General features: G+C 34.9%; 2 protein-coding genes across 3 annotated transcripts in view; one reads left to right on the top strand and one right to left on the bottom strand.

The window, feature by feature from the left end:
• Window positions 1–388: 388 nt before the first annotated feature.
• LOC130897420 (tigger transposable element-derived protein 6-like) lies at window positions 389–748 on the bottom strand. Its single transcript, XM_057806258.1, has one exon. It carries the CDS (start codon window positions 746–748, stop codon window positions 389–391), a length of 360 nt encoding a protein of 119 aa, XP_057662241.1.
• Window positions 749–2,747: 1,999 nt separating this feature from the next.
• Window positions 2,748–25,361, top strand: part of LOC130897529 (anoctamin-4-like) — a 95,782-nt gene continuing 73,168 nt past the window's right edge. Inside the window, exons 1-6 of one of the 2 annotated variants that reach the window (XM_057806438.1) lie at window positions 2,748–2,948; window positions 6,647–6,841; window positions 10,706–10,916; window positions 15,990–16,195; window positions 20,895–21,052; window positions 21,105–21,195. In XM_057806438.1, the coding sequence (XP_057662421.1) occupies window positions 6,807–6,841; window positions 10,706–10,916; window positions 15,990–16,195; window positions 20,895–21,052; window positions 21,105–21,195 (701 nt within the window). In that variant the 5' untranslated portion in view covers window positions 2,748–2,948; window positions 6,647–6,806. The remainder of the gene's footprint in view (window positions 2,949–6,646; window positions 6,842–10,705; window positions 10,917–15,989; window positions 16,196–20,894; window positions 21,053–21,104; window positions 21,196–25,361) is intronic. The other variant, XM_057806437.1, reaches the window with a different exon arrangement.

Below are 25,361 nucleotides of genomic sequence, written 5' to 3'. Positions count from 1 at the left end.
GCATGTACAAATGTAGTAAATATGTAATATGATAAAATTATGTGCATGATATGCACAACATATATTATGTACATATGTATATATTTTTAAGTACTTACTTAAAAAAAACCGTCAATTTCGTTTGGGTTTCTATTTTTGTATTTTCAATGTTTTTCTCTAGCTCATAAATTTTGTCGAATATTGCTTGATCAACCACCGCCGCGTATTCAAAGTACTGATGCACCATCTCCAACACATTTAAAGCTAACTTCATTGGAATGATCTTTATTTCTGTTTCTGGAATCTGTGCCTCGTCTTCACTGTCATTTCCAGCAATATAGGTGTTCACACAATTCTTAACGATATCGTCGTCGGTTTGTTCTCCAGCGGTAGTTACGTCGTCGTCAATTTAAACGAAATCATCGAAGCTCGGCATTAACATATTAGATTCGTGAGACACAAGCTTAGTCCATTCCTCGTTGCTTGGTCCAACTTCAACATCATTTTCCTCTAGCAGGTCTTGCTCATCTGTACTTTTCCAAAACCCAGCTTTCTTGAAGCAGTTTTTGACAGAAACGTCACTGACTAAGTACCATGCTTTTCTAGCAAATTTTGTAGCTAGAAGTACGTTAATGTCAGAGCTACTGTTTTCTTCCAGACTCGTAAGAATATGTTTGACGACTTCTCTGCGATAAAAGCGTTTAAAAGTGTGAATGATGCCTTGATCTAATGGTTGAAGTTTACTAGTGGTGTTAGCAGATAAAAACATTACTTTTATGTTGGTAAGTTCGTATGGGCAGCCCAATTGTCAATGAATAGCAGAATTTTTTTTCGGTTTATCTTCATTTGTTCGTCAAATTTTTTCAACCAATTTTTAATTGATATCTTGGTCATCCAAGCCTTTGTATTATTGGCATAATCAACGGGTAGAGTCTTGACACCTTTAAAACATCTAGGTCGCTTTGATTTCCCGATGTTGAGAAGTGGGAGTTTGTCCATACCACTCATGTTTACACACTGGAGAAGTGTAAGACGTTCATTGCTTTGTTTTCCTCCATGGCATTTTTCGCCTTTAAACGTAAATGTTTTATCCGGAAGGTACTTAAAAAACAAAGTAAATATCGTCTGGTTCGTACCCTTCTAAAAGATTTGGCAGATCTTCAGTCCAGTGGTTGCACACACCTTGGTCCACAGATTTACTTTCTACAGCTGCTTTTTTGAAAGCTATGTCATGACGCCTTTCAAAACCCTCTAACCAGCCGTTGCTAGCTGAAAAGTTCTGGATTCCCAGTTTATAGTTAAAATTTTGTATATTATTATGTTTGTTGGAATAAAATAATTTTTGAAAAATGGGTTGGTATACTTTTTTGTATATACGGCCGTACAAAAAATAATGTTCCTAACTCATGCGTAAAGTGTCTTTCCCGCACTTGACCGCTTGCCCGAACTCCGCTCCGCGTCGTTCGGGACAACTGCAGTCGCGTGCGGGAAAGTATCACTTTCCGCACTTGTTAGGAAAATAACTATATCGAGAGTTCGTTTTATCCATTCCAAAAGGCACTTTTCGGTATTGCCTAGCCCTCTTAATATTTCCATGTCCATCAGAGCACTCAGACTCTATAGAGTCTTTTGATTTTATAATTTTATAATAGGCGGATTCTGGTAAATTAAACTCATTCTGAATTTCATTCCGCGATTTTCTGGATACAAACGCATTCACTATTTTAAGTTTATCACTTAATGACAGTACTTTAATTTTCCGTTTTGACATGATGCTGAACATAACTTTCCTTCGCAATTGATAACTATAAACTGAGTAAATCCGACAAACAGGACGGTACACAGGCACACGTGTCCATTTGAAAAGAATGCGATAAAATAACAACATTATTTAGTTCCACGAAATAGAATAGGTACAATATTGACGAGAATACTAAAGAAAATGGTAGAAAGTTCCAGGAAAGTTAAGAATGAGTCATAAAATAGCACATGTTAAATTTATAATAAGTAAGATAAGTAGCAGTCTCACTAACGGAGGTCTATGAGGGAAAAACGACTCTCTCTTACAGAGGTTTCTGTTTCTCGCTAATAGAGGTTTTGGAAGCTTAAAATGACGGGTCCTGGCTATTACTCTCACTTATCCAGGTTTAATTGTATATAATAATAAATAACTTGATTAAAATGTGGTTAAAAAATTAATATTAATCATATTAATACTAAGATCCAGATAATACATTTTAGAAAAAATACCTTTTAAAGGTTATTTTTTCAACCTTATATTTCTTTATTTCTATGAAGATTTTCCCGCCCTTGCTTTTCGGGAGTGGAGGGGGTAGATTGTCCCATATTCAGTAGCCAAGGATCTGCCAACCCTGTTTGAAACAGTCTCTAGCCAAGTTCGCGGTTCTGATTCCTAATCGTATTTCGAATATGGTCGTTCACGGATCGCAGTTTTGAATTTTCAGATCCATATTCGCGGGTCTCATCGATTCTGTTAATCAGTCGCGTTCGTGCTGAATCAACAGACTGAATTATTTTGTAATCAAGCATGCACTTACAGGGATCCTACATTGGTTATCATTTGATTCTGAATTGATTATAAATTGACTCCCGAACAAAGCTTGTTTCTCGCGTTGTTGATATTGTCATAGCAACTTTAGAACACGCGATTATTGAAAGCTGGATTTACGTCCAATGCGGCGTACTTTGAACAAGTACAATAGGTAACCAATAAAAATATATTAGTATCTAATGTTAAAAAAATGTCACCCTGACATTTCTTTTCTGATATAGTATTTATAATGGAAAGACATTCAACGTTATATTTTACTGATGGTAAAAGAACCGTAGACTTTATTTTGGTTTATAGAAAAAGCTGGTTAGTTAATCCTGATAAGATTTCCAAATTTGAAAAATTTGTAGACAATCTAAAAACAGGAGGATTTGTTCTTGAAAGTGGACACTTTACTGTAAGTACATTTTGTAATGGTGTATTTATTCAATTACCTGTTATATCCAAAGTTTTTAGTTAAGTTTAAGAATGATTGAATTCAAGTAGATATTTAAATACGTACGATCTTCAAAACCTCACCTTTCAATTGAAATGTTGTTTTAACAATGACTTTTGAACTATTGAACAAATACAATTGAGTATTAGCATGATTTATACACTTTCATTATAGATTTTACACATAATCAATCGAGACTTAAAATGATTTGGAAACTCAGCAAAAACAATTAGGTTATGGCTAATGATCATGAAAAATACAGAAAACATGGAACGGATGGAATCAACTGCCTTTATAATAAAGAGTAGAGTGCGATGAGGATGCATTAATGACACACTGTTGTAGTTCAAATCAACAGCCCCAATAAACTCGGCTAATACCCAAATTCGTAGCTAGCAACAGATTACCACCATCAACATCGATCTTAAAAACATTCTAGAGTGGGGTAGAAGCAATCTGATTGAGTTTAATGCAGCAAAGACGTAGACTAGCACTGCGGCTAAGAATTTGGTTCTATCTGGATATATAAAATATCACCATCACCGCAAATTCATTTGTTAGGGGTGTTGAAGTTGGGAGCAACAGTCATGTGGCCGAATTAGCCAAGGCAGCTGCACAAAAATTTGGAACTTTCTTAAGACTAAAAGATTATATACCCAGCAACAGCTTCTAATCCCTATTAGGCCCAGATCCGTCAATCTTAAGAGTACTGCTCGCCAATTTGGAGCTCCAGAGTATCCAGAGTTGACCAGAAACTTCGACAGCTTAGAGCAAAGAAGAAATATCGCCGATCTGATTCCGTTTTACCAATACTAATACGTTAGATGCTCTTCCGTGCTATCAAACATAATCCCACTTAGAGCCAAGACCTACTCTACAGGCAGACGAGGCTGCCGAGTTCGCCTGCAGACGCCCAGAACTCCAATTAATAGGTACTCTTTGGAGAAGTGCAAACCTGTGGAATCAGCTATCAAGGCACGTTATATTCGAACTCTACAAACTACAGCAGTTAAAGATGAATGAAATCAAAGGCATCTCGAAACGGCAGTCGATACTCGAACTACTTGAGTCTAATACGGTTTACCTTCTTGTGCTGGCTTCTGACATAAAAAAATGGCAACCATGTTCAGTCTGGCCATTATTTAGAAGGTATAAATGAAAATAATATGAATTTATAATTTATGCTTTACGTCTATAGTTACAAACACAATTAAAAAAAATTTGGGCAGTTGCTAATTGGATAGAATAAATAATTATTCTACGGTTTCAAGTTTATCAAAATCCAACACTTCTTTTGAAGAATATGTCACCTGGGAGGTTGTCACTCCATCTTTTCCTAGGTCTTCCAAGGCTTCTTTGTCCTGCTGGTGATTTGTCCCTTGATATTTTCACAATGTGAAATGTGCTCATTCCAATTCTTTGAAAGATGAAATAATGAAGCGAACTAAATGTGAAAGTGAAGAGCTTTTAAAGCTCTTAAATAAAACTTTGTCATCTTTAAAATCACAGCTTAAATCGCGCTGCATGAAAGCGTTCAGGATAGAAAAAAGGTTTCTCAAAAATATAGCTGAGTGACTTGATACATCAATTTCATTTAGAACAAGAGAAAATGCAGAGATTTTTAAAAGGAAAAAAGGTTGCCCAGAAATTCCATTTAATTCTAGTTTCGAACGAAGGAAACGATTAAAAACAAAACAGTTGAGAGAGTCTACATCAATAAATATATTAAATGATGCCACTCAAATGAGCTTAAGCGCTACTGGACAAGCGCAAGCTTCAAAAGTGTTGCATGTTATTACCAGCACATCTCCGAAACGTACGAGTCGATACAGAAAAACATTTGAGAAGACACTTGAGAAACAAATTATGTCAGGTGAAAGATGCTCTAGCGGTTTTAGTGGATGCGAAGTTATCTCCATACCAGTATGTGTGCTCCAAAAAAATTTCCTTCTTATCAAGTATTTCAAGCTGCAAAAAAAGTAGTTCATACAAACAGGCTTTTTATGGATCCGATGAGAAAATCGTGTGGCAAAATCCTCATTCTACATCCATTCGATACTGTCGACCATATAAAGCATTGCATAATTAAAGATAAATCTATCTCATAATTTAATATTTTCAATGATTGACGGCAAAATATGTAATGCGCTTACTGACACAACCTTCACACAAACATGCTTTATTTGTGGCGCAACATCCAAGGATTTTAATTGTATTGACGAAATGATTAATTGAGAAATAAAAACAGAAAATTTGGGATTTGGATTATCGGTGTTGCATGGATGGATACGAATGTTTGAATGTCTTTTACATCTGTCATACAAATTACCAATTAAAAAGTGACAAGATCGAGGAACAGATAAAGAAATTGTTCAGGAAAACAAAGCCCGTATTCAGAGAGAATGTAGGGAACGAACTGGTTTAATCAGAGACAAACCTAAGCCCGGATTTGGTAATTCAAATGATGGAAATCCCGCTAGACGGTTTTTTAAGGACGCAGAACTATCAGCTGAAATTACTCACATTAACATTAATTCAATTAAAAACATGCATATTATAATGATAGTAGTTTCAAGTGGGCATGAAATTGATGCAGAAAAATTCAGACTCACACACAAAACCGCTCGATACTTTGTTGATAAATATCCCTGGTATAATATGCCTCCTACTTCACATGAATATTTTATACATGGCCCTGCTTTGCTGCCTATGGACCAATCAACAGAAGAAGCTCAAGAAGCCGGAAACAAAGATTTTAAAAAATATCGGGAGCATTTTTCAAGAAAGTGTAGTCGTGAAAAAACAAACGAGAATATTTTTAATTCATTTTTACTGAGTTCCCATACCGTAATAACTAGTAAAAGAAAATTTCAAAAGAAAAAAATTGAGTGCCTTCCTAAAGAAACAAGGGATTTATTGAAAACGGGACTTCAGCAACATTGTGGCTTTGACAACATTAATGACGCCAACGATGGTAGTGAAAGCGGATGACAAGAATAACTCTTCTGAATCTGAAGATGATGAAATGTAATAGCTGTATCTTTTTTGTATGGATATGTAATCACGTAAATAAATAACTAAAGGAAAACAAATAAAACTCAAAATGTTAACTATGTGTTTTATTTGTAGTAATAACACATCCTATTAATAATAATCAACTTTGGCATATATTTATAGAGTTCCTGATTTATTGCCAGGTATAGGACCTTTTTGCCCCAGTGTGCGACGCCGACCGACGGTCAGATCGAACAATATTACCGACTTGAATCGTGAATCATCCTCAATATCTTCTGGACCATCGTGTAAACGCTTAAACCACTCAAAAACACATGGACGCGACAAACATTCATTGCCATACACTTGATTCAATAATATAAGCTTCAGTTGCAGTTTTTTCAAGCTTTATATGAAATTCCACAAAAATCCGTGGCTCTATTATCACATCTAAACAAAAAAAGTAAAGAAGGCCATGGCTGTACTGGTTTGTCTGTAGACACGTATTCGCATTCGAAAAAAAAGGCTTAAGGCTAAACAGCTGATAGTCTTTAACCTTTAGCGTATGCGTACTTTTTTTGTAGCAGCGCTAGGCTCGTTACTTAATAGTCTCACCTTGTATATATGAGTAAATGTTATATTAAGCGGAATTCTTTTAATATTAGGTAGATCCAGACTTTGTGTTTATCAAGATCCATGCTCCCGACGATCTTATTGTTATATACGCTAATTTATGTGATGTTGATCTGGCAAGTAGAAGTATGGCTTATCGACCTATTGTTAAACCTCCTCCGCATTTTATGGCAACCCCTCTAACGGATCCAGATGAACACGGCGGAATATATGAACGTGCTCCGTAAGTAGGTAACATAATTTATTTTAATATCCATAAAAATTAATAATTGGAAAGATTGAAAATTCCAAATCTTCTTTGAATGCCCCCCCCCCCACGTTGGATTATTATCATTTATGGCTATAATAACTTTTGGGTTAGTTGCTACAAATATAATGTTTTTCAAACTGGTATAAATCAATGAGCATTGGAGAACTTTGTCGTGTACAACTGGATCTTTTGCCTTTTTTCCTTGTACTACTTAGAGACATCGGCGTTAAGTGTATATTTCGCGAACAGACCACTCAAACCCAGTTGGTTTCTTTTTGGAATTTCGAATCGTTTTGATAATAAAATTAAATACTTTTCTAGTTGTTGAATATTTCATATGTTAGAAACAATTAAACTAAAAAAGATTATTTCTTAAGCCACAATTTAGGGTACAAGGTCTCGTACGCGCCTCTATCCACATTAGCCATCTTGAGCATGTGGCAATTTCAAAAATACAACCATCAAACAGTGTTCAACCAGATGAGAACAAATTACAAGCAATAAGCTTGAAAGGAATATTGATATTAACACCTCCACTCAAAGAAATAAATAAATATTCGTTTACAAAAAATGTTGGATGAATATTTTTATTTGAACCTTTTTGCAACTGAACGTGCCTTATACCTGCTTGGGTTCCCACTTGCAACCAATTCTAGTTTTGTTTTTGGAAGGTTTTATTAATATTAAGTTTTTTTTCACGGTTTTAATATGATGGTAAGAAATAGAAAGTTATAATTATGTTGAAAAAATTTTATAACATTTATTATATTTGATTGTGTGATGTGTGATTTATATTTTTTGTAGGATAATAATTTTGGTTTGCTCTTGATTGATATTTTTCCGATATCCGATTTTGATATTTTTATTGAGTTTTCGTTTGTCTTCTTTAGTTTCTTAGGTATTGAAACTTCAAAGTTTATCAACTACTATATCGTGACTGATAATAAATATTTCAGTCTCTGTTCCACAATTTATATCTGTTTGGCTCATATCCTATTTATATGCATTTATGGGATTTTTTTATCTGTGTGTGTGTAAGTTGATATTTGGCTTTAGGAATCAAAGTCCGCAGCCACAAAATTTGTTTGAAAAGAAAATCAATAGTAAGAACCGTATAATTTCATATTGGGATATAACTCGTAATTGAATTAATGATTCTTAAATTACTTTGTTTTCTAAGCTTAATAAATACGTTAAATTTATAGGAAAATTAATATTGTTATGAGAAGAACTATCTATGAATTGTCTAATTTGTGTGGTATGGTTTTTACAAGAAAATATTAGGTGATTTAGATCAGCAGTAGACGTATTATCCCATGAGCATTAAGCACTGTTCAGTAAATCTATTTTATTCAAATGCGCTGACAATATACCGTGATTGAGCCTCATTCTGGTAATTGTGGTAGAATATTTTTTACTGACACTATATTTGAATATTTGGGAGATATTTTGAGGTAGTTCTTTATTTAACAAAGTGTAGTGGTTAGTTGAGCTCTGGATATATTTTTTCCATTGTGTATGCCAGTTATTATTCAACTCTATTTTAAGAACTGATAGTATGTCTTGGGTGTTGTAAAATTTTTCTATTATTCTATTTTCTATTATTTTTTCCAATTGCTTCTTTTGCGAGTTAATCAGCAATTTCATTCCCTTTAATACCAGCATATCCTTTAGTCCATCCAAAAGTAATTTTTATATTTAATTGATTTAATATCCACAAGCAGCTTTTAATGTTTCACAATAATGGGTTTTAAAAGTTTTTTATGCTTTTTCTTGCAAGGGATTATATGGATGATATCGAATCTCTTATTATTACGTTGTCACCAACGTTTTCTTCTCTAATATATACAGAAGTGCTTGCCAAATGGCAAACATTTCTGTTGTATAAATTGAACATGAACCGTGTAACCTAAATTTTACCTTTACCTTTTTGTCTCACCGATAAAAGGCACATCGTGTCCCATTTTGACCTTTTGACCCGTCTGTAAAAATTTTTGAATAGTTAGTGTAGTTAGACAATATGGATATCATAATATTTTTATTGATTACGTGTGAGCTTGAATATAATAGTTCCAGAGCTGGCTACAAAAAACAGAATCGATAAGGTACACGACGTTTGAGCTTGGAAACGGGGGGCCCGTAATTAGTATATCACCAAACGGCATTTCTGGCACTCTATACAGGTCGGATATGAAAATGCCAGCCGATATTCCCGGGCGAAAAAAAGGGCTTTTCCGACCTCCAAAACTTCTGGTATTGTTTCAGCGTTCTTATTTGACATTCGGACCCCACGATCTCAGAGTTTTCACTCGTATACCATATCAGGTTTTCCAGCTCATTTTTTCTCCCAGGAAAACCGGCTGGCATTTTCATATCCGACCTGTACAGAGTGCCAGAAATGCCGTTTGGTGATATACTAATAACGGGCTCCCCGTTTCCAAGCTCAAACGTCAGCTCTTCGACCATAAGGGAAGTAGGACGTTGGACCTCACCATAATTGTTTCAAAATTAAATTTGTAAAGTGGATATACAGTTATTACATTAATTATATCAATAAATTTATTGGTATATACAAAAGCCAGTGGAGGAATATTTTTTAAATTCCAATATTTGTTTGTTAGATACTATGTATTGAGTGAAGCAATTTCTTTCCCTTAATTTTATTATGTACTTATTGACCAGATATCGTCTGCGAATGCTTAAAGGTGGTTCTTTAGCGTCAGCTAGAATTGCATCACATGGGGAGGATCTCATGTCCCCAATACAAATCCTTACAGCTTTGGAGCAAATATATGCCCTGATAATGATACTTTCGGATCGACTCTAATTTTTGTCTTAGATATACACCTCAGCGTTTTGATTCCTTTCTCGCATCTGCCTTTTACATAGTCGATGTGTTTTGTCCATCTCAATTTGATATCTAGATATAACCTAAGTATTTACAATTTTTTACCACTGTTATAACGAACTCTGATAACAAAATTATTTCTGGTGTTTTTAAGCGATGTCTGGTGAAGAAAATAGCATCGCAATTTTTAAGGAGACAAGGTGAAACCCATGTCATTCATCGAGCATTTTATAGAATGCATAATATCTTCCAGAACACAAAGACACTTCTCATATGAATCTTGAATTGTGTAAAATCCAAAATCATCTGCGTATTGAATTGTGTGACATTTATTGCCTCCGATGTTATGCAATTCTGCTGTAAATAAATTAAATTGAAATAGACTTAACACAGAACCTTGAGGAAGACCTTGTGACATCTTGGAACTTGTAAATCATTGTTTACCTGATCTGAAAGATATATCATTCGATTTGAAAATAGGTTAAAAAGGTTTAGGTCGACAGCATCATAGACACCTTTTATGTAGATAAATAAGATACCTATTCTTAGAAAAATTCAATTGTATGACCGACAGTGCGGAATGAGCCAGCGCATTGTCTTGATGTAAAAGCCATAATCGTTCCACTATTCCGGTCGTCTTTTTCTTATTGTTTTACGTGAAGATAATGATGTTGGTCAATAGTTTCACCTTCAGGAATTCAGTAAAGGTATATATTTACATGAATATCGAAAAAAACAAACATCATTGCTTAGAATTTTGATTGCCCATTATCGCTTTTCTGGATCTTGGCGAAGTTGGACTTTTTCATGCATGTATTGGTGCTTTGTTTCTAGGTTATAGGTGGAAAACCAAGATTTGTCACAGGTTATTATCTTTTCTAATAAGTTTGAGTCATATTCAATCCTATTCAAAATGTAAATATAAATATTTTAGCGAGCTTCAAATTATAGTATCGCTAAGAACAAAATGTAACTCCTACATTTATTTTTCAGAGAATCCATATCAGGTCAAGCTCCAACAACGATTACTTCTGCTGAAAAGGGCTTAATAATTTATAAAATATTAACTAGAATGAAATATGGGTCTAATCTCAAGGAATATGGTCTTACGAGATTATGCAAAGAAAAAATTATTTGCGATTATTTCATTTTACATGAAGGAAGTTATGAGTGGACGGAGAGCGGAAGTCTCACTGATCGTCAGGTATTCTACACTCGTGGTTAAAAATAACGCACCACCCCGATTTCCGAAAATATTTTTTTGGTTAATAAATTTAAATTAATATTGCTATGTTTAACTTCTTTTCAATCATTTTGACGCAATAATGAGGAATATGCAGTACTTTTGAGTGATTTTTAATGAGTAAAAAAATAAAAATAAAAACCAAATTTTCTTAAAAATAAAACTTGCATTCCAAACAATAATGTTCCTTTTTTTAAAACGTTAGTAGCGTGTAATTCCGCCTCTGGATGTAATTCTTGCTAACATTCTCCTGGGCATACTTTCAATTAGGTGCTGTATCACTTCTTGAGGTATGTTCTCACATTAAGTCCATCTGGACCTCTTAGACTGATTTTTGTTTCATCAGTAAATAAAACTTGGCACCAATTTTGTGAATTCCAATCTAAATATTGCCTTGCAAATCTTAGTCTAGCAATACGATGCTGCCTCGTTAGCAAAGATGCCTGGAAAGCTGTGTAGACCAGCATTCTGAAGGTGTCGTCTTATTGATCTATCAGAGATATTTACATTTCGGACTTCTCGTAAAAGGCTGTTGAGCTCGACACTTGTCGTTGACCGATTTCTTAATAAATTCAATTGCAAAAATCGGTCATCTCGAGGAGTTAAAACTTACAAGGACTTCCTTGTCCGGGCCTCGTAGAATGTGAACCGGTCTCTTAAAATCTTTGCATCTATCTGCCAATGGTTGTGTTGTTATACACCAAACAGATTTGCCACTTCACGATAACTTTGTCCCTGTCCAACTAACTCGGCTATTCTTTCAGCTTTACCTTCACTTAACTGTCTAACTCTATTCATTTTTTGTTTAACTAGTCTCGACTTTAACACACCTTGATTGACTTAAATTATTGCTGTCCACAAGTTGGTTCAACAATAGATTGAAAGAAAATTTTGAAAAACCACAAAAAGTTATTTGCCGTTAAGAAATTTTGTTACGTTTAAAATACTTTAACTATTTGTGATAGTCAAAAAAAGAAACCCAAAAGGATTATCATTTTAGGTTTTGATATTGAAATAAAGTGTGGTGCGTTATTATGGCTACGAGTTTATTTTACTGTTCATGAACTTAATATCAATATTTTGTTCAAATAAACTTTCGAAATATATATTGGAATATACTAGAACCTCCGTAAGTCGAACCTCGATAAGCCGAAAAACTCAAAGCAATATTTCTTCCCTTTACCTTTCAAGCACCAAAAACTCCGATGCTCAAAATTTTAATTCTCTATAAGTCGGAGTTTTTCCCTCCATAAAATTATTACCGTACGTAAGTATGTTATTTGGATTATGAATTCTATGAAATGGTAATGGAATTTATAGCTGACGTCAGGTTTTCTGTTGGAGATTGTAAAATTTAGACTTAGATTTAGGGATTTAAGGCAATTCACATCAAGTTTGACGTCCACGTGAAGAAATTGATAAGAAATAAGTGTGAAACGTAAATTAAAAATCTTGAGTCTTGCTGAAAAATTACAAGTGCTCGAAGCAGTGAACATTGGCAAAAAAAAAGAAAGATGTTGCGGAACAATTTGAAATACCATTGAGTACTAAAGATCATAAAGAATGAAGAAGATATATGTAATGTTTTCGATCACGTGATTTCAATTTTACTGGTTCCGAATAAAAGTCCAGTAAATCAACTCGTTTATTCGACCTACAGAGAAGGAATGAATTACAACATGGTACATTTGCTTACCTGCGATTGCATGTACCGGAAGTAGTAATAAACTAAATTGACAAAAATGACATATATCTATATTAAAACTAATGCGGGATATTTGAATATCATTATTTCTATAGAATACATAGAATATAATAAAAAAAGTTGAAAGTGGTCAAAGCTTGTCGTGCAAAAAACAGTGTCGTCATGAAAATATTAGCATTAGTGGGACATTGTTATAAGAAAAAGATGAAATGTATTCGAAGTCCTCAGGATTTTATGATTTCAGAGCAAGCAATGGATGTTTGGAAAAGTTTAATCATAACCTAGTTTACAGAAAAGTTTGTGAGGAAAATGCAAGTTTGAAATTTGCAGCTTGCAACAATTGAAAGAGTCTATTTTTAAACATCTTCCTGGTAAAACTCTAACTTTCAGAGATGATAGGTACCATGATGGAAAGCATAGCAAGGAACTTTTAATAATTTTACTTGCTGCAAACATGACTGGTGCAGAAAAACTCCCGCTTTTACTTATCGGAAAATCGAAAGAACCTCGCTGATTTTCAAAATATGAAGCGGATAATAAGGCATGGATGACTTCTGGAATCTTCTGAAACTGACTCATGGATATCGATTTGAAAATGACCAAAGAAAGAAGAAAGATCCTATTATTCATTGATCATTTCACGGCACACAACGATATACCATTAATGGAATCAATAAAAGTTTTTACCTCCTAACACCACATCAAAATTGCAACCGATGCATCATCAAAAATTTTATATCATTATACTGTAAAGAAGTTGTTAGGAATATGTTTATCTTCAGTTTCTGAAGACGATAGCTTGGTTATCGAAAGTGAGTGTTGGTGTAGTGCTGGTGTAAACAGTGTGTTCAGTAAGAATATGTTGGAAAATATGGAAGAAAAGGAATATTCTCATATAGATGTATTACAAGCAAAGCGAATGACTGTTAAAGCTTGGCGAAACGTGACTGCTACAACTATAAAAAAAACTGTCTTAACGACGGTGGTTTATCTTCGTCATTAATCGAAGAAGAGGCTGAAGATATTTCTTTACAAACTCCTGAAGCATGAGATAAAGAAGCGTCTGGTGTATGTTTCGTGGAATTTATTACATGTGACCTTAAGTGCAGGAATATTATCGGACGAGGAGATTCTTAATTCACGACCTCGGAACAATGGAATAAATGGTCATTGGTTTCCATTAGAGCGGCGAGAATAGCACTAAATACTTCTTCTTCTTCGTATTAGGCGTAGTCGCCTGTTTTATTTTGGACATCCTTGCCTCCTATCCTGCTTCAAGGTTGTCGCTCAACCTTTTTCAGTGTCGGCCGGTACTCCTTCGGCCCAATGGAGATTTATCGCGCGCTATCTTGGCCAGTCTGTCGTTATCCATACGACTTATGTGCTCATTCCATTCTTTCTTTCTTGATAGAACCTATTCGTTGACGTCATCTATTTTGCACGATCTTCTGATGTTCTCACTTCTTTCCCTGTCCAGTAGGGTTATTCCGGCTATCCTGCGTAGCACTTTCATCTCTGCTGTTTCCATCATTCTTTTGGTTTTCGCCGTTTCTGGCCGTGTCTCTGCGGTGTTGGTCATTATGGGTCTAACCGTGGCCTTTTATATTCTCGATTTGCCTCTATTCCGATATGTTTATTTCGCCATATGGTTTCGTTCAAACATGCTGCTATTCTTAAGGCTTCAGTTGTTTTCTCTCTTACTCCGTTCTCTACGTCTCCAAATCCTGAAATCTCGATTCCTAAGTACTAAATACGTTACGTGATATTATAGAACAAACAAGTAACTCAGAAGAGAAAAGAATTTGCTGCTTTTCGTACTCTTGACAATGTTTTAGATAAAGAACAACCTTATTTAAAGCAAAAAAGCTTTTGGAATAAATATGTTTATTATCTATGTAATTTGAATTTGTATGTGTATGTACTTGATTTTTTTCCTTAACTCGAAACCAATTATCACCAAACTCGAAATTCTCTATAACTCAAAAGCTCCGTAACTCGAATTTTTTGACTTCTCCCTTGGAATTCGAGTTAGAGGTTCTGCTGTAATATAAAATTCTGATGATTATATCAGCGTTTCTGAATCTGTAGGTCGAGACCCTTATACAGAGGCTTCGTAGCTTTACTTACAGAAGCGCCAGGGTATCCAAATAAAAGAAAAACGATAATAATTACAATTGAAAAACTCCATTCAGAGGAAAAATAGCATTATGATTGCATTAACTTGTCGCGAGTTGAACGCAAAAAATGATGTCTCAATTTTTATCAAAATTTTTTCGTAAATTTTGACTTTGACAAGGTATTCGCAAATTTAATTAAAAACAAACTTCATATTCGGAATCAGCGATCTCGAAAACATATAGATATACCACTTTTAGCCATACGTACGAATCTGGTCACTTTTTTGTGTTTCAAAGCGTTTTTTTAGGGTTTGCCGCTTGCCTACGATCAATGCAATACTTAGCAGTACTTAAAATAATCTTTATACGGAAATTTGTCGTACGATTGCTGCACTCTGTATAGCCTATATAGAATCCTAATGATAATAATTACGCAGCTTTCAAGTTATAGAGCATTTCGAGTTAGGTGACAACTGGTTTAGAGTTTGGGAGGGGGCGAGCAGAAAGGAAAAAACTCAAATACATACACATACATATTTAAATTACATAGTTAATAAATATATTTATTTGAAAAATTTATTGAAAAAAGTCAGTATGTTTGGTCACTACTATATATTTTGGAGGGTGGTTGACGCTCGAATTATTTAGACGGTTGGCATGCCATACCCTGTCAAAAGCCTTCGATATGTCGAGAGCGATTGTCAAGACTTTGTCAATGTACTTGTTGAGATTTTTTTTCCCTTTTTGTTATGGATTGAACTCGAGCAAGTTTCCAATCTGCAGGAAAGAAACCTTTTTTGTAAAAGTTTACATGGCGGACTTGTTATTTCAGTTGCGAATCTATTCAATACGATTGGTGGTATTCTTTCGGGGCCAGTAGCTCTATTGATCTGACAGGATGAGTGGTAATGTAGTGAAGTATAGGTGTATTCAATTAACAAAGATGATCTGAGAGCATGTTCATCTCATGGTGTAGATCTTACCGCATAAGACAAAAATTTTTCATTTGCCTCAACTTTTTTTTCCCTTATCATTTGTGCAGTTTGGTGATACTACTATATTACGGAGTTTAATATTTATTGTTCTAAAAATAAATGTGTGTTACATTCTTTATTAATAACAAAAAATACATATTGACAGTTGTAGGCTCAATTTTTCGTATTAAAACTTATTACGAAACAATATCTTGAACTATTTATTTCTATTTTTCAGCTTTTAGCAAAATATTGGGGCAACTTCAAATGTTGGTATAAGGCGCAGCCAATGTTTCTCATAGAAAAATATTATGGACCTGAATACGCATTCTATTTCGCTTGGATGGAACATTATATTAAGATGTTAATAATTCCGGCAATTTTGAGTATTTTTATATTAATTTATGGAATATCAGTGACATTTTCGGATTGGAATGTTAGGAGGTGAGGAAATTTACGTTACTAAGGACAGATTAACATTAAACAATGCCAACATATTGCATATGATGAAGTTTGCACATTGTTCAACATTTTGCCTTCTGTATACTGCATTATATAGAATATACATTAACCAAAACTAACCCTTCCTCCTCTCTCTAGCTAGCAATAAAATTACTTTCACCTATACATTGGGCCGCAGTAACTAGACGACTTGATAGGAGGGTTGCTACTTGAATTTTGAGACAAATAAAAACAAATATTTTGAAACAATTATCCATTCCGATTGAGGTATCTCCAAAGCATATAATTTGTACTTATCAACTGCGTCTTCAGGTGTAGAAAAACGTCCTCGCAGTTTAGTTTTGATCTGCGGAAATAAGACATCATTGGGTGCTAAACAAGGAGTGTACGGCGGATGACCTATCAATTCGTATTGTCGTCGTGGAGAATAATTCGTCTTCTGCGATTGGTTTCCTGATTTTTTCGAACACTTCTAGCAAACAAATGCTGGTGTATCATTCAGAATTGCCGTTCTACGTTTCTCTAATGAAACGGTGATAACATGTTTAGTTATTTCGAAAAAATAGGCGACCATTTGCTTGGAAATGCTTCGTGCGCGAACAACTTTTGTTGGATTTGTTTCGTCATGAAAGATCCATACAGTCGATTATTGTTTAATTTCGAGCTCGTATGCATAGATCCATGATTCGTCACATGTCACAATAGACGTTTTGTGACCATCACGATTGAATTTTTTCAGCATTTTATAACACCAATCAACCCCAGCTTTTTAAAGAGATTATCAATTTATGCGGTATCCAACGTGAACAAATATTTGTAACAGTAAAATGTTCATGTAATATTGAATTTATACGAATAGAACTAACGTCCATATATGCATCAATCTCACGGTATGTTACAGGACGATCTTGCAGTATCAATACCGATTTTTTCAGATATAACAGCCGACTTTGGACTACCCTTATGAAATTCATCCTTTAGCGAATTGCTCGAAATGGTACTTCATCATCAGTCGAAGCGAGTTGATAATCACTCGAAAATCTTCGCACGATAATCTTCGCGATTTAATTCCATTTTTTGACCAAGATTAATGTTTCAAGTAATAAACAACTCAAATAACACTCGTATGACACTTTTTGAAAACGTTCACAATTAAAAAAGTCGAACTTTCTGGTGACAATGTCAAATTTGAGATATCTCAAAACTTAAGTATCAAACCCAATTTGTGACTGCGAGCATGTTGTCGGTTCTAAAACATTGTATCGAGTATACTCGTACTGATAAATCTAGTGAAAGTTGTTTCAGTGAATTCTTTTTCAAGTAATAAATAACCAACTGAATACAGAAGAACAATTATACACTGAGCTTCACAAATTTAGAAAATATATATGAACCGTTGCTTTATTGATGTCTTTGTATTGAAATTAGATACACCGTTACATTAGAATTTGTTTAAAATAATTATGTCCCAATCCCAAAGAGAAACAAGGTTATTAAATTGCATAATTGGGAAAGTCTTGAAGCCGCTTCTGTCTAATAGAACATTTAGAATGTTTATATTTTGCGAATGCTCCGATTTCTCAAAATCGAATTTTTGAGAAAGAAATTTATAATATTAATACGGGAATCGTATGAATATTCTTATTAAGTTGGTGTGTGAATGTAGAACTACAATCACGAGAATTGAATAAAAATTTGTTGTATGTAGTTTGTAGTTGCTTTTAAACTAATATAATGAAAAAATTAAATTTGTATATATATCCCTCGAAAACATAACTAACGTGTATTTCTTCTTAACCCTCTATCAACATATACCAAACGATCCAAAAAGAGAAAAAATTGTATTTTCATCATATCTTAGTCGAAAGTACGTTCTTATGTCCCTATTAGCAGGAACCAAAATTTAATATTTATTTTCTGTGAGAAGTACGTGGGCGCATTACACTAAAGGGCCGAAAACCAACTTTCTTCCCTTGTAATGTAATATACTGAGTATTGCTTTCATTGAGTAATGTTCTCAAGTTTACTCGCCGGTTTGACGTTAACGGATTCCCGCGGGCGCCAGTTTCTTTTCGGGGTATTCTCCACTTGCATCAATGAAAAAATAAAATACTCTAGCCGTCACTATGGTGATGACGAAAACGCTGAGGCCAGTAGAATAGATTTTATCTGGTGAAGTTTCTTATGAAGCTTTCCAAATATGGAGTTGTAGAGGAAAGTGAAGTTCCGGTTTAACACAACGCTCTCCATTACAAACTGAAAAAAACTATATTCAAGCATTGGAATTTTGGATGCGTGCAAAAAGCGGAATTAAGCGGCGTACAGAAACTAAGCTCTCGGTCGATCAAAGCTTTATAATAAGGACTGCGGTTTGCAAATCTCGCGATACCAAATTACCACATGCGCGTTTATTCGTTTATTGACGCTATGTCCTCTGTAACAATTTTCCAAATCGTTTCCCTACTTGTTTGGCTGGAGGCATTAACACGACTACCAGTGCGACGTGAAACCTCAGCTCCTTTAATAACAGTTCCTTACCATAATCTGTTGGCTGAAAGTCTAAACACGACCGCCACTGAACACGATACTGAAGCGAGAAAGTCTCAGCTCCTTTAATAACAGTTTCTTTTCATAATCGGTTGGCTGAAGGTCTAAACACGACCGCTACTGACACGTGAAAACTCAGTTCCCTCTATGGCAGCTCCACGCCTCATACTGGAGCGAGAAAATCTCAGCTCCTTTAATAACAGTTCCTTACCATAATCGGTTGGATGAAAGTCTAAACACGACCGCCACTGTCAAGTGAAAACTCAGTTCCCTCTATGGCAGCTCCACGCCTCATACTGGAGCGAGAAAGTCTCAGCTCCTTTAATAACAGTTCCTTACCATAATCGGTTGGATGAATGTCTAAACACGACCGCCACTGTCAAGTGAAAACTCAGTTCCCTCTATGGCAGTTCCGCGACTCTTACTGGAGCGAGAAATACGCAGCTCCTTTAATAACAGAGCGAGAAAGTTTCAGTTCCCCCAGTAATCAATTTGCTCTAGGCACAAACACGACCCCCCACCGAGACGTGAAACCTTAGCTCTGTCAATGGCGTTTTCCTTATCCCATTTACAAGTTCTGCGGTTGAGAACACTAACCTCATATATAAAAAGTACAAACTCACCTCGTATTCTCAATCAAGCGGTGTGATGCGGTCTTCGGTTGTAGCTGCAGACACAACTACTGTCCTACCTTTCATAAATCAGTTTCTTTTATCTAAGTTTAGGTCGTTCAACGATAAAACTTCTTACAACTCACTCTGCGGAGGCTCCTCGAGAGCTGCCTCGGCTCTACGAAATATTGAGGCTGCCATCGGTATTAACCTTCTACCAATTCGCTGAACCTGCGAGATTGAGGTTTGGACTTGAGAAAATAAATTTACTCACTTATTTGTTCCTGGGTTAGCTTCTCGCTTCGAAGAGAACGCCGGTTCGACTTCCTTTCACACATACATACGCACGCGAAAAGTCCCGTCCTTCTAAGCTTCCACACTCAGATAAATCCGTGGATTGATGCGGAGAAGAACATTCCCAACCCCCTGTCATTTTGACAGGTCCTCATACTTTTGCGCGTCGCAGTCTCGCGCGCAAATCTCCAAAACTCTCCACCGAGAGGTCCTTCGCCTTCTTCATAGCTGTCCCCGATGTATAAATCGGCACTTGTTGATGAAGTACGGAATTACCTTGTCTGGGGGTGTCCTCTTGTATACCTAAGATCATGAAAACATTTTTTTTTGTTTTTTGTGTTTTTGTAAATATTTTTACTAACCTAACATTCTTTCAAGACTAGGTACCATTTCTTTTATTGCTGTTGGCGTTTACCTTTTCCTAACGATGCGAAAGGTGAGGTCGCCTTATCTAAGGTAACCTGAGATTCGAAGCGCGGGGGGAATACAAGCGTTTTAAATAATATTTTCGTAAAGAACTACATATTACGTTTGATCTGGATTATTTTATATTAATACTAGAATAAGAATAAAATGTTTGCGTTAAGAATATAATTTACATTCAAAATCTGTAATATCGTTGCTTTTACGTAACTTCATGCTACAAATATTTAGCAAAGATATTAAAAATTAGGCCGCAGGCTCCAATTCTGGTGGTGTTCTTCCGTCAATTCCTTTAAGTTTCAACTTTGCAACCATATTTCTCACGGATCCCAAAAGCTTTAATTTTCCGGAAGCTGCCCGCCGATTCATCAGTGGATCGCTAGCTGGCATCGTTTATGGTTAGAAATAGGGCGGTATCTGATCGCCTTCGAACCTCTAACTTTCGTTCTTGATCAATGAAAGCGTTTTTGGCAAATGCTTTCGCTTCTGTCCATATTGCGACGATCCAAGAATTCCACCCCTAACGTCGCAATACAAATGCCCTCATCCGTTCGTATTAATTATTACTTCGGGGTTCCGAAAACCAACAAAATAGAACAGAGGTCCTATTCCATTATTCCATGCACACAGTATTTAGGCAAAACTTTGGCCCGCTTTAAGCACTCTAATTTGTTCAAAGTAAACGTGCCGGTCCACCTCGATACTCAGTCAAGAGTACCGCGGCGGATTGAGTTGGGCCGCCCTAACGAGCTAAGCCCACCAGCAGGAAAATTACGATATTAATTTACTTTAAATTGTATTTTCAGTAAAGAAATATGCCAAAGTGAGCAGATTATGTGCCCAAAATGCCATTATCTCAAATGTAAATTTGAAAGATTAAAAAGCACGTGTATGATGGCTTACATAACCAGTCTTTTTGACAATCGAATGTCGATCATGTTTTCGGTTTTCGTTTCATTGTGGTGTAAGTATTTGTTAAAATACACTATTGCGATTTAATTGTCACATTTTTACAGCTACAGTTTTCATGGAATACTGGCAAAGAAGACAAGCTGAACTACAACTTCAATGGAACGTAAAGGACCTTCCGTATGATACAGTGACAAGGTAAAGACCGCTCATACATGTAATAAAGAGACTAAATTTTAATATATTTAAATGTACCTATAAACAAATAATCCAATAAATTGGAAACATTTACTCCATAGTTAAAAGTACTATTTCAACGAGTTGAAGAAAAATTATTTTGCCATGATCTAATCTTTCTCTTTTGTTTTCAACTTCATCATTTGGTGGTTGACCGTGAAACCGCAGAATGGTCTGGTCTGCTCTATTGAATGTATTCAAAAGATTTTTCAGATTATTGACTTTTGGATTATACAGTGTGTCCCAATTCTTCAGTATCTATATAAACTTTGGAATTTTAAATGGAACACCCTATATTTTATTGCGTTTTTTGATTTAGTGGTAATATTTATATTTGAAAATTCCTCAAAATAAAAATGAGGTTAACTGGCATCATTTGCAGAAGGAATTTTCAAACACAAAACTTAGGTTTATTGAATTTTCGTGATTTTCTAATCTAGAATCATACTGGGTATCTTTTTTACTGTATGAGCTTCGAATTTTGTTAATGAATAATCTCTTTTTTTAATGGCATTCCCTGTATATTATACCTTTAACAGAACGCACAAAAAATTAAAATCATTTCGTTTTTTGCATTTTTGAAAAAAAACTAAACAGAAATTTTTTTTTCTCGTGCCGAAAACCATGTGTGACGAAAAACAGGAGCAACGTATCAAAAACTCCGACTGAGTGCTATAAATTATTGCAAGAGACCTATTAGGGATTCTCTATCTCTTGAGGGTGTTTTTGAGTGATATGAGCGCTTTAGTGATGGCTGAGAGAGTACTGAAGATGACCAGCGCCCAGGTCGCCCTGTGACTGTCTCAACTCCGGAAACAGTGACCAAAATCAACCAAATTGTGCGCGAAGGTCGTCGAATGAGCATCCAGATGATTGCCGAGGCTGTAAACGTCGATAAAGAAACGGTTAGAGAAATTTTACACGAGGAATTACGCATGACAAAAGTCTGTGCGAAGTTGCTAATAAAAAATCTGACTCCTGACCAAAAGCTCTCGCGTTAACGGATCTGCTCAGATTTCCTTGAAAGGCTAGAAAAGGATCTGCTTTGAAAGGGACCCGACTTGAGTCGATGGAAGAAGACTTCCAGTACTGCTTTGATCAATGGATCGAGTATATTGATACTGATTGAATATTGATTTCAATATGATTTTGGAAATAAAGTTTTCTACTTCAAAACATCTGTTAAACACATTTTAAGGAATATATTTTGGTATTTCCTAAAATAAAGAAAAAAAAAAGTCGAATTTTTCGTCGAATGAAGAATTTAACTAATACACAAACAAATCTTTCCATAAAATGAATTTCTTGGAAATGATATCAGTTCTCAATCTCATTTCTTTATATGGAAAATTTGCTATTCCTCAATAACTTTTCATTTCACAAGTTAACTCTCTCTCTCGAATGAAAATCCATAATTTCAATAGACCCGCTGGTCTCGAACCCTCTTGTTCAATTCCAATTGACAACAAAGAAAAAATTGTCATAATGACAAGAAATTTCGAAAATGGGAAGTAAAAAAAATCACCCTAGCAACGATCATACTCGTATTATTCATTAAATAGGAGGCGGTCCAGTTCAACAATTACAACGATCAAAATGATTTCGGGCTTTTTGTGCTAGAAGAACTGAAGAAGAAAACTTTGAACTTGAGAAAGACAATTCTTCGACATCCCTACTTGCATGCGAAGGTCGAACCCTCTAGTTAAACTTTTTCTGGCCAAAAAATCAGAAAATATAACAAAAATGACCATAAAATGGAGAGGGGTGGAGATGGAAAGTTTCGACATTAGACAGGAAATCATCTCGCAACTAATTGAACCTACATGTGAAATTTCATTTTTCAGTCGCTTGTCGTTTGACCTGCAAAGGTCAAAAACCACTTTTTTTGCACTGTGACCCCTCGAAATATTTATTTGTTTTCAACCAAACTCTAATAACATCAATCCGCCGCCAAAAAAGCCATGTATGCTAATTTTGAACCAAATCGGACCCATAGCAATTGCTCGAGAGACGAAAATAAGAATTTTAGTTTAAACAGATATATAGATATATATATATAAACTACAGACATTCGAAAAACCATCATAATCGTGTTCAGGAGGTCTCAAAACATGGGAAAAATGATGTGCCCCCCATTTTTCTTCTAGTCATGCCTACCGTAATAGTCTAATTTTTCCTTGAAAAATTCGACTAAAAAGTTTTCGAGTTACCAGTCATAAAACCAGGTATAGGTTTATGTATAGAATTGATAATAAAATCATACCTCCGAAACTCTAAGTGAAATAAAATAATCTTTCAATTGATAACGTATTTAGTTATTTTTTTCCTTAAATGCACCGTTACCTTACCCATAATTCCAACAGTATCTAAGGGATACCTATTGTTTTGGTAATATACGGTTTGAAATCAAGGAGGCTTAAAACGCCTTCATACAAAAACAAAAAATATGACGTTTGCTAAAAAAAATCGCTGTTTTAGTTGACAGTTGAGGCGGCCTTGTAAATCATGTAATTAGTCATAGTTTTAATTTTTGTTTGAAAAGTAAAGTAAGAAGATTAAATTGAAATACAAGCTAAAATAGTTTACATAGACATAGAGAATAATAAAAGTTCAGCCATTGCCCTAAGAGTATATGGAAGACGTTTTCCCAACAGCAAAATTCCAGACAAAAAAAATATTTACACGCATTATAAAAGACGACTGAATATGGAGTTTTGAAAAATAACAAACGCAACAGACCAAATATTTAATTAACGGGAAATCAACAATTGAATATTTTGTTATATTTCCAGGAAAATCTCAAAAATTCTTTAAGAGATGCTAAAGGTGACCTAGGGTTAAATAAAGGTATTACATTAAAAATGAATAAGTTTAAGTACTTTAAGTTTCTCCCAACGTAGCTTCTATTGAATGGTGATTATCAAGAAAGGCTGGAGTTTTGTGAAACAATAATGGACGAAGCTATTCTCACAAGTACTGGAATGCACAACAGAAAAAATTGCCTTAGCAGGTCTCGAATAAACAATCATATCATAAGAAAAATTAAGAGGCGAGGGCATCGTGGCGTCAAAGTTTGGTATGCAATAATAAATAACCTAGTAGTAGGTACTATTTTTTATGATGAAGGTATTATAATTAGATCAGAAATCAAATAGAAGATAAAATAAACAGATTGCCGCAAAATTATCGAGAAAACATGGTTTTATAGCAAGACATGTCATTGTGTTCAGCCTATAATAAATTATCTATGCCAGCATTACAATATAACTATTTGTAGAAATGGGATATTAGCGTGGCCTCCTAGGAGTCCTGATTTAAAGCTAATGGACTTTTATTGGGGGGTTATATAAAAATAGAAATAATTATATAGTGGTATAATTGAAAGAAAAAACTCGAGATGAAATTAATTATCTCAATCAAACTGTTATAGTACGAGAGACAATCCGAAGCATAGAGGCAAGGTATACTACCTGCATTGCAGGAACTGGGAAATACATACCCTGTTTAATCCAAAAGTCTGTGATCTAAAAATTCCTTTAAATACATAGAACTTTTGTGATTAAAGTTTCCTGATAACTCTTATAGGTTTGGAGAAAAGTATATGGGCCACTTTATGTTTGACAACCTGTACACTGCCTATAAAGATTTTCCGTTCGAATTTTTTGGGTGTTCGGCCATTTTTGGTTTGAATATTTGGGTAGAGTCTTCTGAAATATAGTGATCATAGATGTGCGCGCTTTCGCATAACTGTGCCACTAGTTTTGTTTTAAATACGACCTATACTAAACTTATAGGAGATTTCAATCTTAAATGGGTCTATATTTTATTATACTCATGTAAAATGGAATTAATGAGGGTCTTCTTCAATTTTTTTGCAGTACATCTGGAAAATATTTCGAGCGTTTCTGCTCTTGGTCTTTCTTGAGAAGATGTGCAGGTAATAATTCGTATGGTTTTTTTCAATAGTCTGTATATCTTCAAAAAACGTATTTGCTGACATGTTATGAAACCAAACATTAACAGTTTTTGTTCCATCACGAAAATGCGCCTGTTCATTTGTCTCTCATTTTCGCTCAAAAATACTGGAAAAAGATTTATTACCCATATGTCATATTCATCTGATTTGG

The sequence above is a fragment of the Diorhabda carinulata genome, chromosome 8, assembly GCF_026250575.1.
Source record: "Diorhabda carinulata isolate Delta chromosome 8, icDioCari1.1, whole genome shotgun sequence".
NCBI lineage: Eukaryota > Metazoa > Arthropoda > Insecta > Coleoptera > Chrysomelidae > Diorhabda > Diorhabda carinulata.
Note: the sequence above shows the minus strand (reverse complement) of the source record. Positions and strands in the feature narration are given on the sequence as shown.